This window comes from Mastacembelus armatus, chromosome 9 (genome assembly GCF_900324485.2).
Source record: "Mastacembelus armatus chromosome 9, fMasArm1.2, whole genome shotgun sequence".
Classification (NCBI taxonomy): domain Eukaryota; kingdom Metazoa; phylum Chordata; class Actinopteri; order Synbranchiformes; family Mastacembelidae; genus Mastacembelus; species Mastacembelus armatus.
The window spans coordinates 23,731,221-23,745,159 of record NC_046641.1 but is presented as its reverse complement, the minus strand read 5'-3'; the positions used below and the strand labels follow the sequence as shown (position 1 = coordinate 23,745,159).

The window sequence follows — 13,939 nt, the reverse complement described above, 5'->3', positions numbered from 1 at the left end:
TTAAAACAGAAATTATACAAATTATACAGTGTTTACAAGAAATGACACTCTCAAATTGAAAGACAGTGCTCTTGAATAAGTAATAGGGCAAACTAAATATAAGGTGCTTCCCAAATACATTCAAAAAGCATTACAACATAATACTCAGGATTATCTTCTGACCAGCTGGGAGTAATGTCACATAATAGTTGTTAAACCTCATGTTCATGCTGCTTGAGGTTTATTTGCATCATTCATTTAATAAACACAATATAAAACTAATCCAAACTTTACTATAGACTGTAGTCATATATCAAAACATACATTGTCCATAATGAGCAACAACAATTTACTTATAACTGCAGCTAATTTAAAAAAAAAAAAAAAAGTATGGCCTCCCCATGTTGTGGCCTTATGTACTGAGTTCCTTTGTTCTCTCACTAGTGCACCTTTGCTCAAAGTCACCAAACGATCACATGAAGTATAGCATACTATGAAGAATATCTTTATCAAGAGTTGTGTTGTTCCATCACCCATACTGATGAATAATGCATGTGTTTGTGGTTTTTCTAATTTATTCTGAAGCACAGGAGGAAAATCTGCCTTTTATCTTTTCTCTGTACTGGACCAGTTTCTAGAAACTTCCTGAAACTATGTAAACAGTTCTGAGAATTCCTTGTGGCATTACTGTCCAGAAAATTAATATCACACTTGTTTTGAGTAAGCCATTTTAAAGAAATGATTTTAAAAGAATAAACAACCACATATATTCATTGTGAACATTAGCATTAATATAACAACCTGAGGGATAGTTAAACTATACACAACTCCACCATGAGTCATTTCCCAATGTGAGCTCAGCATCTCTTACCTCAGTCATAGCTCATTGATAACAGAGGGGATAATGAGTACAGAACTAGTTGTCCCAACCTAAACCACCAGCTCAGTATTAACAGAAAATAAATATGACAAACAGGAGATAATACAATCCAGAGGCTACATGCAAAATAAGACATTAACACCCAAACTATGTAACACCATAGAAGAAAGACATCTCACTTTTAGTCTTTTATAATTTGCATTTACTCACATCAAAACAGTCCATTTTGACATCCATTGATAAAAACAGAGGATGAAAATAAATACTCCACATCTATTCAGAAAATTCTGCCATCCATGAGTTCATTCATTCAGGACAGGGGCTGAGAGAGACCAATATCATGTGCAAAATCCTCTCATTTAGGAACAGTCACTTCTCCTCTAATGCTTTATCTGCCATGTAATAAATATAATGGGCTGAATGCATTTAGTTTCTAGTAGAGTTACGTATGAGTGCTGGCAACGCATAATAAACTGACCAAAGCTTATACAGAGTCACACTAAAAGAAAAACTGGACTTTTGCTCAGGCAACAAAACAGAAAATTGCACAAAGAGCAAAAACATTTGGTCCTTGATTGACTCACTCGAACGTAAATAGCAGCAGTCAATCCTAATGACCTGAGCTCACAGAGTCCATAACCTCCACCTCGTCCTTCTTTGTCATCTGACATTCACAGAATGAGATGGCTCTACGAACCCACAGCAGGGGCCTGAAGGTCCCTGGGATTCCCTAGCATAGGCCCCGGGTGAGAGGAGGTAAGGTGGTGTGTTTTTTCACTTTCAAGCTTTAAAGTCACGTGACAACAAGAGGGTGCGTTCAGCGTGATGTCACTCCCAGCTGTGTCTTCAGGTGCTCGTACACCACGTAGCTGATGCTGACAGCTGGGATGACTTTGAGGAAGTTGGGGGCCAGGCCTCTGTAGAGCCCCGCCGGGCCCTCGGTCTGCAAGATCTGCCTGAAGAGACCGGTCATCGTCACCTGCTGGTTGCCCTCTGTCACATCTGGAAAGAGACAACAGGACACTTAATTGCTTTTCTTTTATGGTGAACTGAATGGAAAGGAAAACCTGATGGCATCAAATTGACATCCAGGACACAGCGACAGGCCTTACTCACTGTTTCCTGTTTATTTCTAACCCCAGCCCATTTACACAGAAAATATTATCAGTTCTAGCCTTAACTTGCACAATTTGTATCCTGCATTTTAGATTTCTCCTAAGTGGAACCAATAAATATAATAACCAGATATTATCTTTGAACATGAAGCACTTGTAAGTGTCCACAATTGGTAACAACCGGTTTCAGATACACAGGATTAAGTATTATAGTCCAGACTACCAAAAATGTGATGTCCACGTATGTAGGAGGTTAAAGTTATTACACAATGGGGAAATTGCATTACCACCCAAAGTGTGCATACACACACAGCAGTGAACACACACCTGGAGCAGTGGGCAGCAGTGTTTTCTGACTCGCAACACCAGGGGGAGGCTGAAGGAAGCAGGAAACAACCGCTCACTGCTGGTGCTCGGGAAGTGCATCAACGCCATGAGACTCAACCAAAACGCCAAGTACGGTGACACTGCCACTGGTACCCTGCAGATGTTCCAAAAGCAGAAAACACACATGCAGGATTACAAATCAAAATCTGTCTCTGCAAGTTTCACCACCACGTTCCCTTCAGGGAGTCCAAGCTCACTCACTTTCTGCAGTTCTTCTGTGGTGCCGGACGCGTTTCTGTGGTGGTTAACATCAACCAGAACTTGTCCTGCTTCGACGAAACTCTCAATGTGCTCAAGTTCTCCGCCCTGGCACAGGTGGTCATCTCTCACATTAACCTGAACCACAGAAACGCATTCAAATTATCTTTATCTGTGGAGTCTTCCCATTTATTATTTAACTTCCAAAGAAGTCCACATGTTTATTACTCATTTGTAAAATCTCTCATATCTAATAAAATAACCACATGTGAACGATCCATGTCCAAAATCCTGAATTTAACAAGATATTTACTTGACGACGTGTCAGTGCGTGTGACAGAAGTTACAGACTGATGAGGAGAGTTTGCCTGTCCAGGTGGTGGTGTTGAACCCTAGGCCGGCTGTCGTCGCTGATGACGTCTATGTCACCGGACCCTGTTGACTTTTTTGTGAAGCGGTGACTTTAAAATATACAAAACAAACAAGTAAATAATTAAATAGCAAACAGTCCGGGATCCTTTGGTTTACTAACAGTAAAATGTATAAGTCCTGCACTAAATTGTTACCTAAGTAAAATACAAAAAGTATATTCAACTAAAAGTAGCAAAAGTAAAAGGAGTCATTTTGTAGTAACAGTCTGGTCAGAGTGATAGATTATTTAAAGTGTTAGCAGTTGTTGTTAGCATTAGCTAACTAGCTAGCTAACCCGAGCGTTGACACACATTTGCTTGGTTGTAACATTTTCTGGGAAGCTAAACTTCACAGTAAACCACAGCTGTACAACCCACACCGATATTTGTTCAAACTTTTACTAACCTCGTGTTTTAGACACCGGAGTCAGGATAAAAAAACAAAAACAAGAACACGGTAATGTTAAGCCTCAGATTTAAATCAGGACCAGGAGCCAATCAGAGAGCCGCCTCTGGAAACGTCACCGATCTCGTGACGCGTCGGGGTGAAATCTCGTGAGATTATGCGGCTCTAATGAAAAGAAAATCTCTTTATAATTAGTAATTAGTGTTTAATTTCAGATATACAAGTTTATAAAATGTAATGATTTACAAAACTGGCTACTCCGAATAAACATACCCAGTAACAGAAATGTTATTGTAATTATCTTGTTCATTTTTTTGTCTGACTGCACAAAGGCCTTTTTTAAATGAGCCAAGATCCACTGGGCTGAGATGTAAATATCCCTTTTTAAAACGTCAGCAGAAATACAGTCAGTCAGTAACCACAGCACTACGGTCAGTGCTGCAGGGTGTGAGGGTGTAAACTGACAGCTGTTCATTGTGTGTGTTGTGTGTCAGTGATCATCTGCAGAGAGGGAAGTGAGCAAGGCGCAGAGGAGACGACCATGGAGGAAGAAGAGGAGGTGACACTGTTTTGTACAGGAGTAAATTTAAAGTATTTTAAGTATTTCTGCTGAGGAAGTCATCAGTTATCAAAGTCGCAGCTGATCGTGTGTGTGTGTGTCAGCAGTTAGACAGGGAAGCTGTGCTGCTTCTGGTTCATGAGGCAAAGATCAGAGAAGAAGTCAGTGCTGAGTTCATGGAGCTTTTCAACGAGATGGAGAAGGACTACAGGTAACAGCAACCCAGTACATTCACTGAGGATTTTACTGATTGACTCAGCCTGTGAAACGGCTGCACCATGACAGATGGACGTTAGTTTTAAATGTCCTGACCACACACTGTTCTTTATATATTCAGCTGCACCCAGATGAGTTTTGGTGATTTTAATGCTGAAATTAAATTGTCTTCTACAGATTCTCTCACTTATTTTAAAAGACTGTTATTGTGTGATTGATTTGTCAACTGACAAATTCATTTAGCAGCTTTTTTTTTTTTAATCCCTATGTTTTAAGAAAAAACTGAAATAGTCGCTTCAGAGACTGTAATGATCACAGTCAAATTAGAAGTATATAAGGTAGTTAACGTGAGATACCCAGCAGTATATAAAGTACTTCAAATTAGAAGTATATAAGGTAGTTAACGTCAGCTACCCAGCGGTATATAAAGTACTTCAAATGAGAAGTATATAAGGTAGTTAACGTCAGCTACCCAGCGGTATATAAAGTACTTCAAATTAGAAGTATATAAGGTAGTTAACGTCAGCTACCCAGCGGTATATAAAGTACTTCAAATTAGAAGTATATAAGGTAGTTAACGTCAGCTACCCAGCGGTATATAAAGTACTTCAAATTAGAAGTATATAAGGTAGTTAACGTCAGCTACCCAGCGGTATATAAAGTACTTCAAATTAGAAGTATATAAGGTAGTTAACGTCAGCTACCCAGCGGTATATAAAGTACTTCAAATGAGAAGTATATAAGGTAGTTAACGTCAGCTACCCAGCGGTATATAAAGTACTTCAAATTAGAAGTATATAAGGTAGTTAACGTCAGCTACCCAGCGGTATATAAAGTACTTCAAATTAGAAGTATATAAGGTAGTTAACATCAGCTACAAGTACATTTGGATCCTTTTGTACTTTTACGTAACCTCTTAAGGCCTAGGTCACATGTTATGACCTCTCTATAGTCGGTTATTTATCGTATAGACTGGACCCTGAACCAGGTCCATAGGGTTAAACAGGTTAAGTAACATTTTGAATGCAGGACGTTTACTGATTAACTTTTACTACTTTACTGATGTAAAGGATTTGAGTACTTCTTTCACTACTTATCCCAGGATTTGTTGACAGTAGTGATGTTACGAACGATATCCAGGCTTAGAGAAAGTAGCTTGTATAATCTTCACAGAATTAACGTGACCAATGACAAACTACCTCTGGCAGCAAATAGAGTGGATTGTTATTTACCCCTCACTAATCCAGATAATTATCTAACATCATCTGGCCAGTTAAGCAGAGGTACAAATCATTGGGGTCAGCAGCAGAGCAGAGTGATACGTCATCATTTGTTCTACAGCAGCAGCACATGATACCAGCAGGTGTCACCAGTGGACTCTGTTAAATGGGACTTAGTATATTTGGCTGCTCAGCCAGAATAACTAGAGCTCCGGTTTCCAACATGTTTAGCAGCAGCTGAAGACACCAACAGCAGAATCAGTCTCTACCATGTGGGTCACTTAAAACTGTATTAAGCAACATATTAAACATATCAAGGCTCCTGTTTACTGAAGGAGATTAGTCTGTCAGTTTACTGCTGTTCTCTAACTCTCTCCCTAATTGAACTGGAGCTGCAGGCCAGAGTACACTCTCACCCTGTGATCATTTTAGATTACAAAGAAGACGGAGGCTGCGAACGGCTACACACTGTTGAATAATGCATGTGTTTGTGGTTTTTCTAATTTATTCTGAAGCACAGGAGGAAAATCTGCCTTTTATCTTTTCTCTGTACTGGACCAGTTTCTAGAAACTTCCTGAAACTATGTAAACAGTTCTGAGAATTCCTTGTGGCATTACTGTCCAGAAAATTAATATTTCACTTGTTTTGAGTAAGCCATTTTAAAGAAATGATTTTAAAAGAATAAACAACCACATATATTCATTGTGAACATTAGCATTAATATAACAACCTGAGGGATAGTTAAACTATACACAACTCCACCATGAGTCATTTCCCAATGTGAGCTCAGCATCTCTTACCTCAGTCATAGCTCATTGATAACAGAGGGGATAATGAGTACAGAACTAGTTGTCCCAACCTAAACCACCAGCTCAGTATTAACAGAAAATAAATATGACAAACAGGAGATAATACAATCCAGAGGCTACATGCAAAATAAGACATTAACACCCAAACTATGTAACACCATAGAAGAAAGACATCTCACTTTTAGTCTTTTATAATTTGCATTTATTTGCATCAAAATGGTCCATTAAGACTACAAATACTAAAATTCAGTTTTTACATAAATCTTAGTACCTGCATTGCTGCGACAGTCTTTCAGAGGCCCTTCGAACATGAATTAAAGTGCATTATGTTGCTCATCTTTTTCGAGCCCTTGTTATTCAGGCTGTAAATGTGATATGAAAATAAACTGTGCTCTTCTGTGAACATTAATCTGCCCTTAAACCTGAAGTGAACATTAAGACATTTAAGCTTTTTTAGAAAAAGGCAAAAAAAACATCTACACACATTAACAGAAATTATCAGTGTGCAAAAAACCATCATACACCAGTGATAAACACTATTTATGGTTCTCACATTTCTCATCCTCAATTCAGTCACACTGACATTTCAGATTTCACACATTTGGCTCTCCAGACAAAAATAACATGCAGCTGAGTGTATCTACCTCCTCTACTTTCTAGACAATAAAAACAATAAATAGAGGATGAAAATAAATACTCCACATCTATTCAGAAAATTCTGCCATCCATGAGTTCATTCATTCAGGACAGGGGCTGAGAGAGACCAATATCATGTGCAAAATCCTCTCATTTAGGAACAGTCACTTCTCCTCTAATGCTTTATCTGCCATGTAATAAATATAATGGGCTGAATGCATTTAGTTTCTACTAGAGTTACGTATGAGTGCTGGCAACGCATAATAAACTGACCAAAGCTTATACAGAGACACTAAAAGAAAAACTGGACTTTTGCTCAGGCAACAAAACAGAAAATTGCACAAAGAGCAAAAACATTTGGTCCTTGATTGACTCACTTGAACGTAAATAGCAGCAGTCAATCCTAATGACCTGAGCTCACAGAGTCCATAACCTCCACCTCGTCCTTCTTTGTCATCTGACATTCACAGAATGAGATGGCTCTACGAACCCACAGCAGGGGCCTGAAGGTCCCTGGGATTCCCTAGCATAGGCCCCGGGTGAGAGGAGGTAAGGTGGTGTGTTTTTTCACTTTCAAGCTTTAAAGTCACGTGACAACAAGAGGGTGCGTTCAGCGTGATGTCACTCCCAGCTGTGTCTTCAGGTGCTCGTACACCACGTAGCTGATGCTGACAGCTGGGATGACTTTGAGGAAGTTGGGGGCCAGGCCTCTGTAGAGCCCCGCCGGGCCCTCGGTCTGCAAGATCTGCCTGAAGAGACCGGTCATCGTCACCTGCTGGTTGCCCTCTGTCACATCTGGAAAGAGACAACAGGACACTTAATTGCTTTTCTTTTATGGTGAACTGAATGGAAAGGAAAACCTGATGGCATCAAATTGACATCCAGGACACAGCGACAGGCCTTACTCACTGTTTCCTGTTTATTTCTAACCCCAGCCCATTTACACAGAAAATATTATCAGTTCTAGCCTTAACTTGCACAATTTGTATGTGAATTTTTTCCAGCTAAGTCATCCACCTCCTGAACACTGATAAGGTGGTCTCCTCCCTAAACAGCCATGGTCCTTAAAGGAGCCACCGCTTCTTTTGGAAACATTTTAACTTTCACATTAACACAGACCATGTGAGTCTAAAAAAACAAGTTCAACCATCTTCCAGCTAAGACATTTATAGTATTAAGACACTGAACCTCTGTGCTATTCACCGGTATCTGTTATTAGTTCAGCTCAGCTCATGCTGATTCGTACTGACAGAAGATGTCATGAGCAGAGGACTCACTCTGTGCTTGCATGCGGGTCCGGATCAGAGCCAGGGGATAACTGGCGAGCTGACCGCAGGTACTGGACGTGGCGCCACATGCCAGCAGGACTAACACGTTGGGCTCGGTGCTGTTGGTGCCGTACTGCTGTAGGTAGCTGTTCTTCAGCGTCTGAGGACATAAATAAAAAGTAAGAAAAAGAGGAAATGACTCCACTTGGTCATTTAGATTCTAACATGTAATCCTGTCATTTTTATCTACAGTTTCACTTCTTCAATATATTTAAATTACTGCAATACAACTTTAGATTATATAATCAGAGTCGTTTTATCAATGAGCAAAGCTAAAATGTACATGTTTAATATAAAGCCAGTCTGCTCACCTCATACACTGCCAGGTCGATGCCTGCGTAGGGGATAATGCCCAGCATGTTGGGGACATAGCCTTTATAAAATGCTCCAAGTCCTTCTCTCCTGAAAATCTGCTTTGCACAGTCTGAGATTCCAGCGTACTGCCCCGTTTTCCTCAGGGCCAGTCGGGTTTTCAGGACCTGGGGACAGACGATAAAGAAAATGCTTTATTTGTCGTGTCTTGAGAACTTCTAAATAAGGATTCCTAAAGCTTTTTCATTTCTCCAGGAGATGCAATGAAAGTGACAATCACCTCCATCGGGTAGATGGTGCTCTGGGCGATCACTCCAGCCAGAGATCCTGCAACAAATCGCTCCAAGATGCTCAGAGTCTCCTTATTGCTGCCGATTAAACGTTTAATCTGGAGAAGCCAATTTAGAAATAAATTAGTGGACAGACGTCGACAACAAGGCGTCATAAACTCAAACTCTCAGTTTGAGGTGCAGCAAACAGCCACTTCTTTTACCTGTTCATATGCCATGAACTTGAGGGCTGACTCGGGGGCGATTTTGATCACGTTTACACCGTTGCCTCGCCACAGCGACCTCATGCCGCCTTCTTTGATCATCTGCATCAGCCCGGTCATGATGCACATGTTGTTGGTTCGGGATCCATAAACCTAACAATGAATAAGCAGATAAACATTTAGATATCAGCCCTAAACTTCTATATAGAGACAGGATTTGGAGCAGATTTGATTTTGCAAACAGGTCAAAGTATTTAAATAACTGAAATTCTGGGATGAGCCTAACACGGTGCCAGGTGGGTCAGGTTTCTGGCCTCAAACCCTACACGTGAGTTTCAAAGTCAACTTTCCACATAGTAGCTGACGTAAATCAGGGCCACTGACACAGATCCTGAACCTACGCACAGTTAGACCTTCATCCCTCTGATCACTGACGACCAAGCAGCCATGGGTGTAACGGCTTTTTGTGAGGATGTCATTGGTCGGCGGTTTGAGCTGGTTTGCCCCTATACTCTTTCCACCGGTTCTTACTCACCATCTCTTAAACATTAACTTATTTACAGCACTTAGGTAACTCAGTCTTGAGCAATTTCTGTGAAGTTGCTACTTAACTGACTGACTGGCACCAGCTGGATTTGTGAAAGAAGAACTTTGGCCTCCAGGACAATTTATTCTGCTTCTTTTTCATACTTGAATTTTTCTTAAATCACTACACCAGGATACTGGCTCGGTTTTAACATGATGTACAGTGTGTCTGAGCAAAATGTCTTTAACTGGGTCACATCACCTTCAAGCAGATGATAACTCTCTACTGTTGCAAATAGCAAGTTAGATAACGGTTTCACAACCTTCTCCACATATGGCCCAGTTCCCAAATGCCCCAAGGTCAGGAGAAGGAAGTTGTACTTTCCACACTTCACAGTACAGGAAACTTTTAGAGGTTTAGCCTGAGATTAATGCAACACTGGGTTTAATTGTCTTACCTGCATCATGACTTTGAGCCTGTCCAGGGGAGCAGTGCAGGTCCTGGACACTGCTCCAGCTCCTCCACCTGCAACCAGGTGCCTCCACCACATCCCAGTTTGCTTCTCCTCAATGGTGAAGTCATCGGGCACCATCAGGTTCTCACCCACATCGAAAATCTGCCAGAAAGACAAATGCAAACGATTGAGGATGCAGCAGACTGAAGTGGTAAATGTCATGTGGACAACTTCTGTTACTTTATAAACTCACAGCTAAACTGTGGTGGATACTGAAAAGTGGCCCATAGTCTTTGTGCTTTTTCTCAACCGTTGGTGGGAGATATTTTCTATTTGCATAAACTAGTGATTCCTGGCTTGTCTTAACCCACAGGAAGACAACAAGAGGACAATGTCATGAGGACACTTGATTTTCTGTTAACACCAAGTAACCTGCAGCTCTGCCTGTGTGCCACTCAGACCATGGAAACAGCAAAGCCACAGCAAAGGTCAAACCATGTGACTGTCATTGGGTCCCCCCACCCCCGTACAGGTCAGGATTTAAATTGATTTCCATAGATAATCAGGGACCCAGTGCACACTTTGAAATTTGAGCCATGGAGATTCACCTACGCAGGCTCCGTGGGTGAAGGTCAGAAAGCGCGAGTCCATAAGGAGACACATTATCTAGGTCAGGAGCCAACTGGTCTGAATCCTTTTTAGATATTCACAGTATCAAACAAAAAAAAAAACAAAGTCAATATAAGTTTGTCTCCCTGAGTCGAATGGCAAATGCTGAATAGTTAGGTAACTGTACAGAGTAGACTATTTTATTGCCCTGTGCTAATTAGAGGGAACCAGTGGTCCATTCCTCAGCACCCGTGGGTCTATATCACACTCTGGGTGCCCTCCATCCAGCCACCTGAGAGGGGTACCTCCAAGTCTATTCCTGGCCTGGGCTCCTCCAGTTAGCGTTTCATACATGCAAAGTGGAGCCTGTTAGACTCATTAGAGGGACACTCAAGACATGTGCTATATAACTCCAGCCCTCACCTGCTCTGACCGACCGCTGCTCCCTTTTACATAACAGCTAGACAAACCGAAAAATCCTTCTGGTTTAATCCTCCTGAAACGGGAGCGCTTCCTTTCCTAGACTAATAGAGCTTAATGGCTGACGCACAGCTTGTACTGGCCGAGCATTTCAGGAGTTTGCTCCTCAGTCAACCCATTTAGTGCAGACAAGAGCAAGGTGCAACTTTAGACTGAGGACTGGCCAAACATCAGACAATTTGTGTCACTCTTTAGTTTTTTCCACATTCATTTGATTTGCCAAACTAATCATTTAGAACGTTCCTGCTTGGTTCTGGTTGTGACAGTGCACGACTGTTGCTGCTCAGCTGTTTCTACATCTGTTTCTAAAGATGCTAAATCTATGATTAAAGAGCAGAACTAACCGTGGAGTGTTTCCAGTAGAGGATGATCTCAGGAATGTTTTCTGTCTTCTCTGCCACTGGGTAGTTGCTCCAGTCTTTACTGTTGACTGTTATAAGTCCGGTCTTGTCCATGCTTTAAAAGGAGAGAAAACTAGTCAGATCTGGACTTAATCCAAAAGACCAAGATTTGAGTGGATGATATGGGTGAATGAGATTTACCTCTTAAGGGCTTTCTCTGCATGGTGCAGGGAAATATGCACGCCAAGGTCCCGAAGAGACTGCACAAACTCTTTAGGATCAACGTGGCCTTAAAAAGGAGACAGACAAGTTGTAAGAAAAAGAATCTCATACTGCAGCTGTAAAAGAAAGTGAAAGATAAAACCAAATGAGCTATGACACATCTGTAACGACACCAAAACCTCTGCCGGGGCAGCAGCAGCGGCCACATACCTGCATTCGTCCTGTCAAGGCTTTTCACCACAAGCTTCAGGTCTTTCTCACAGTCTTGTAGATAGTGAACAAACTCCTCAAAGTCCAGCTGTCCATCAGAGTTGTTTCCTTCCCTTTGTAGGGTCTTCTGCAAAGGGAAAACAATCATTTTCTCTCTTAACTCAGCTAAAAGGACAGTGTACATTTTAAATAATAAGGGCTGTTTGAGGACTAAATTACATTTTGTCAACACAAAAGGTGCAAACTGTGGTATTGCAATGTTTTTAGTTTTGGAGGGAAATCGGTGTTTCAGCAGTGGATGACATCTTGAGGTGGTATGTAGTAGAGTCATCTGCACTGTATCAAAACAGCTTTACAGGTACTTTTTGAAACAAGTTCTGCAATGTACTCTATGTTTAAAATGTCAGCCTGAATGCCAAACCAATCCTACTGTCCTAAACATGACACTGGAGATTTAAAAGGTGCCCTGACTTGTGTTTCACATTTCATTTACCGAGCTGAACGACTCGTGAAATTCTTGAATGACGCCTGGTTCTTCAGAGCCTGGACGGGCAGTAACACCCCGATTTCTCTTTGAGCTAAACTCCAGACTGACCCGCCAACCCTTAATCTCATCTAATATCAAACCTCCTGGGCTAAAACAAGAACACCGGAGTCCTGCAGCATAGGGGCCAGTGTTGATACGTGACCCATTGGCCCCGGTGCAGGCATATGACTGGCCTACAGTAATGACAGGACATTCAGTACATTCTGACGCACCAAAATAAATGTCTCCTACATTGCCATCAGGCTCTGAGCAGAAGATATCAACCTATTAACCTAACCTAAGAACCTGGCAAATGACCTGCAATGAATCAGATCCTCTTCCTCACATTGAATGAAGAAAGTGAATATTTTTGGGCTCCAATGGATCGGGAACAAACAGAACTCACAATTTATGAAAAAAAACAAACTAAGAGATTAAAATTGGCAGTAAAATCTAATTTAAAGTAAAATACTTATGCACACGTTTTGCAAACCATGCATGTGCAAACTATTGCGACCAGTAGCCAAATGCTTTAACAGTTGTTTGCATGTCACAACTTCAGAAAATGAAAATAACTTTTAATGTCGGATTCTTCCAAATTCATTTCAGGATCGTTCTGATTAACCCGCCTGGAAATCCGAGTCTAACTTCCTCTGGAGAAATGAATGAATGAGCCCGCTCAGACTCAATAAAGTTACAACCATTATCATAATCCACAATTACCAAAGCCGACGGACGACACGTTTAGATAAATAAGTTAAACTTAGGTTTCCGTTGCACTAATAGTTTTAGCGGAGCTTTTACAAATAATAAAAATTAAAATAATACTCAGCGAATTTTCCGGAAAACCGGTCCTTTTTGCGGCCTAGTCGTAAGGCTTTCTGCTAGCTTTAGCCATGCTAATCCCCCCCGCCGGCGCCCGGAAAGACGGGATTTAACGAGGATCAAGGTAATGGGATTTAAAAAGGCTGATAATAGTAAACAATACATATGTACTTTGACATGTAAAGCTACACAGTGATCTTTTTTCTTACTTTTCGCCACTTCTGGTAGGTGGAGAACTCCTGGGACGGCAGGAACACGCTCAGTTGTTTGAACAGTGACTTCAGCTCGGACGGGAGTCCGTTGGACTCGAAATATTCCACTTCAACCGGGTCTGAGTTGGACACGGGCACGTAGAGGCACAGGCCCAGCATGTCTGGTCGCGAAAATGTTAAAATAAACTACAATAAATAAATAAATAGCACAAGACGCTGTGTCCCCTTCGCGGGCTAGATAACACTGAGGTGCCGGTAAGAAAACGCCGGTTCTAAAGAATGGAAACGAAGCCCCGCCCCTTCCAGGAATAGCTCGCGTCATTGGCAGGCGAACTCGACGTGACGTCACTTTACTACTGACCAATGGATGAGGCCGCCCATTCAGGGCTCGGCTCAGTCCCTCTTCTTGCGTAATGAGACTGAATAAATATCGACCAATCCGGTAACGTCGTTCACACACGCAGTGTGAAATATTGACCAATCCCGTGTGTGCTTTCATTTGAACCGGCCACGGGTGCTACTTGGCAGAACATGTGTCCCAAACACAAAGTCCAAAAGCAGGTTAGTGATCAAAATAACACCAAG

General features: G+C 41.5%; 1 protein-coding gene across 1 annotated transcript; it reads right to left on the bottom strand.

The window, feature by feature from the left end:
• Positions 1 to 6,365: 6,365 nt before the first annotated feature.
• On the bottom strand, positions 6,366 to 13,513 carry slc25a25a (solute carrier family 25 member 25a). The gene is made up of 10 exons (XM_026321588.1): positions 13,352 to 13,513; positions 11,792 to 11,918; positions 11,561 to 11,648; positions 11,363 to 11,474; positions 9,933 to 10,091; positions 8,950 to 9,102; positions 8,737 to 8,844; positions 8,456 to 8,623; positions 8,094 to 8,244; positions 6,366 to 7,611 (listed from the first exon to the last, which is right to left on the bottom strand). The coding sequence occupies exons 1-10, from the start codon at positions 13,511 to 13,513 to the stop codon at positions 7,427 to 7,429; spliced, it is 1,413 nt and encodes a 470-aa protein (XP_026177373.1). The 3' UTR covers positions 6,366 to 7,426.
• Positions 13,514 to 13,939: the final 426 nt, after the last annotated feature.

Excerpts from the sequence above, each read along its gene's own strand:
- slc25a25a (XM_026321588.1), bottom strand. The coding sequence starts at position 13,513 with ATGCTGGGCCTGTGCCTCTACGTGCCCGTGTCCAACTCAGACCCGGTT. Across the intron at positions 10,092-11,362 it reads TCTACTGGAAACACTCCACG|ATTTTCGATGTGGGTGAGAA; the intron begins GTTAGTTCTGCT and ends TCTTTCTGGCAG. Across the intron at positions 7,612-8,093 it reads GACCCGCATGCAAGCACAGA|ATGTGACAGAGGGCAACCAG; the intron begins GTGAGTCCTCTG and ends GTCTCTTTCCAG.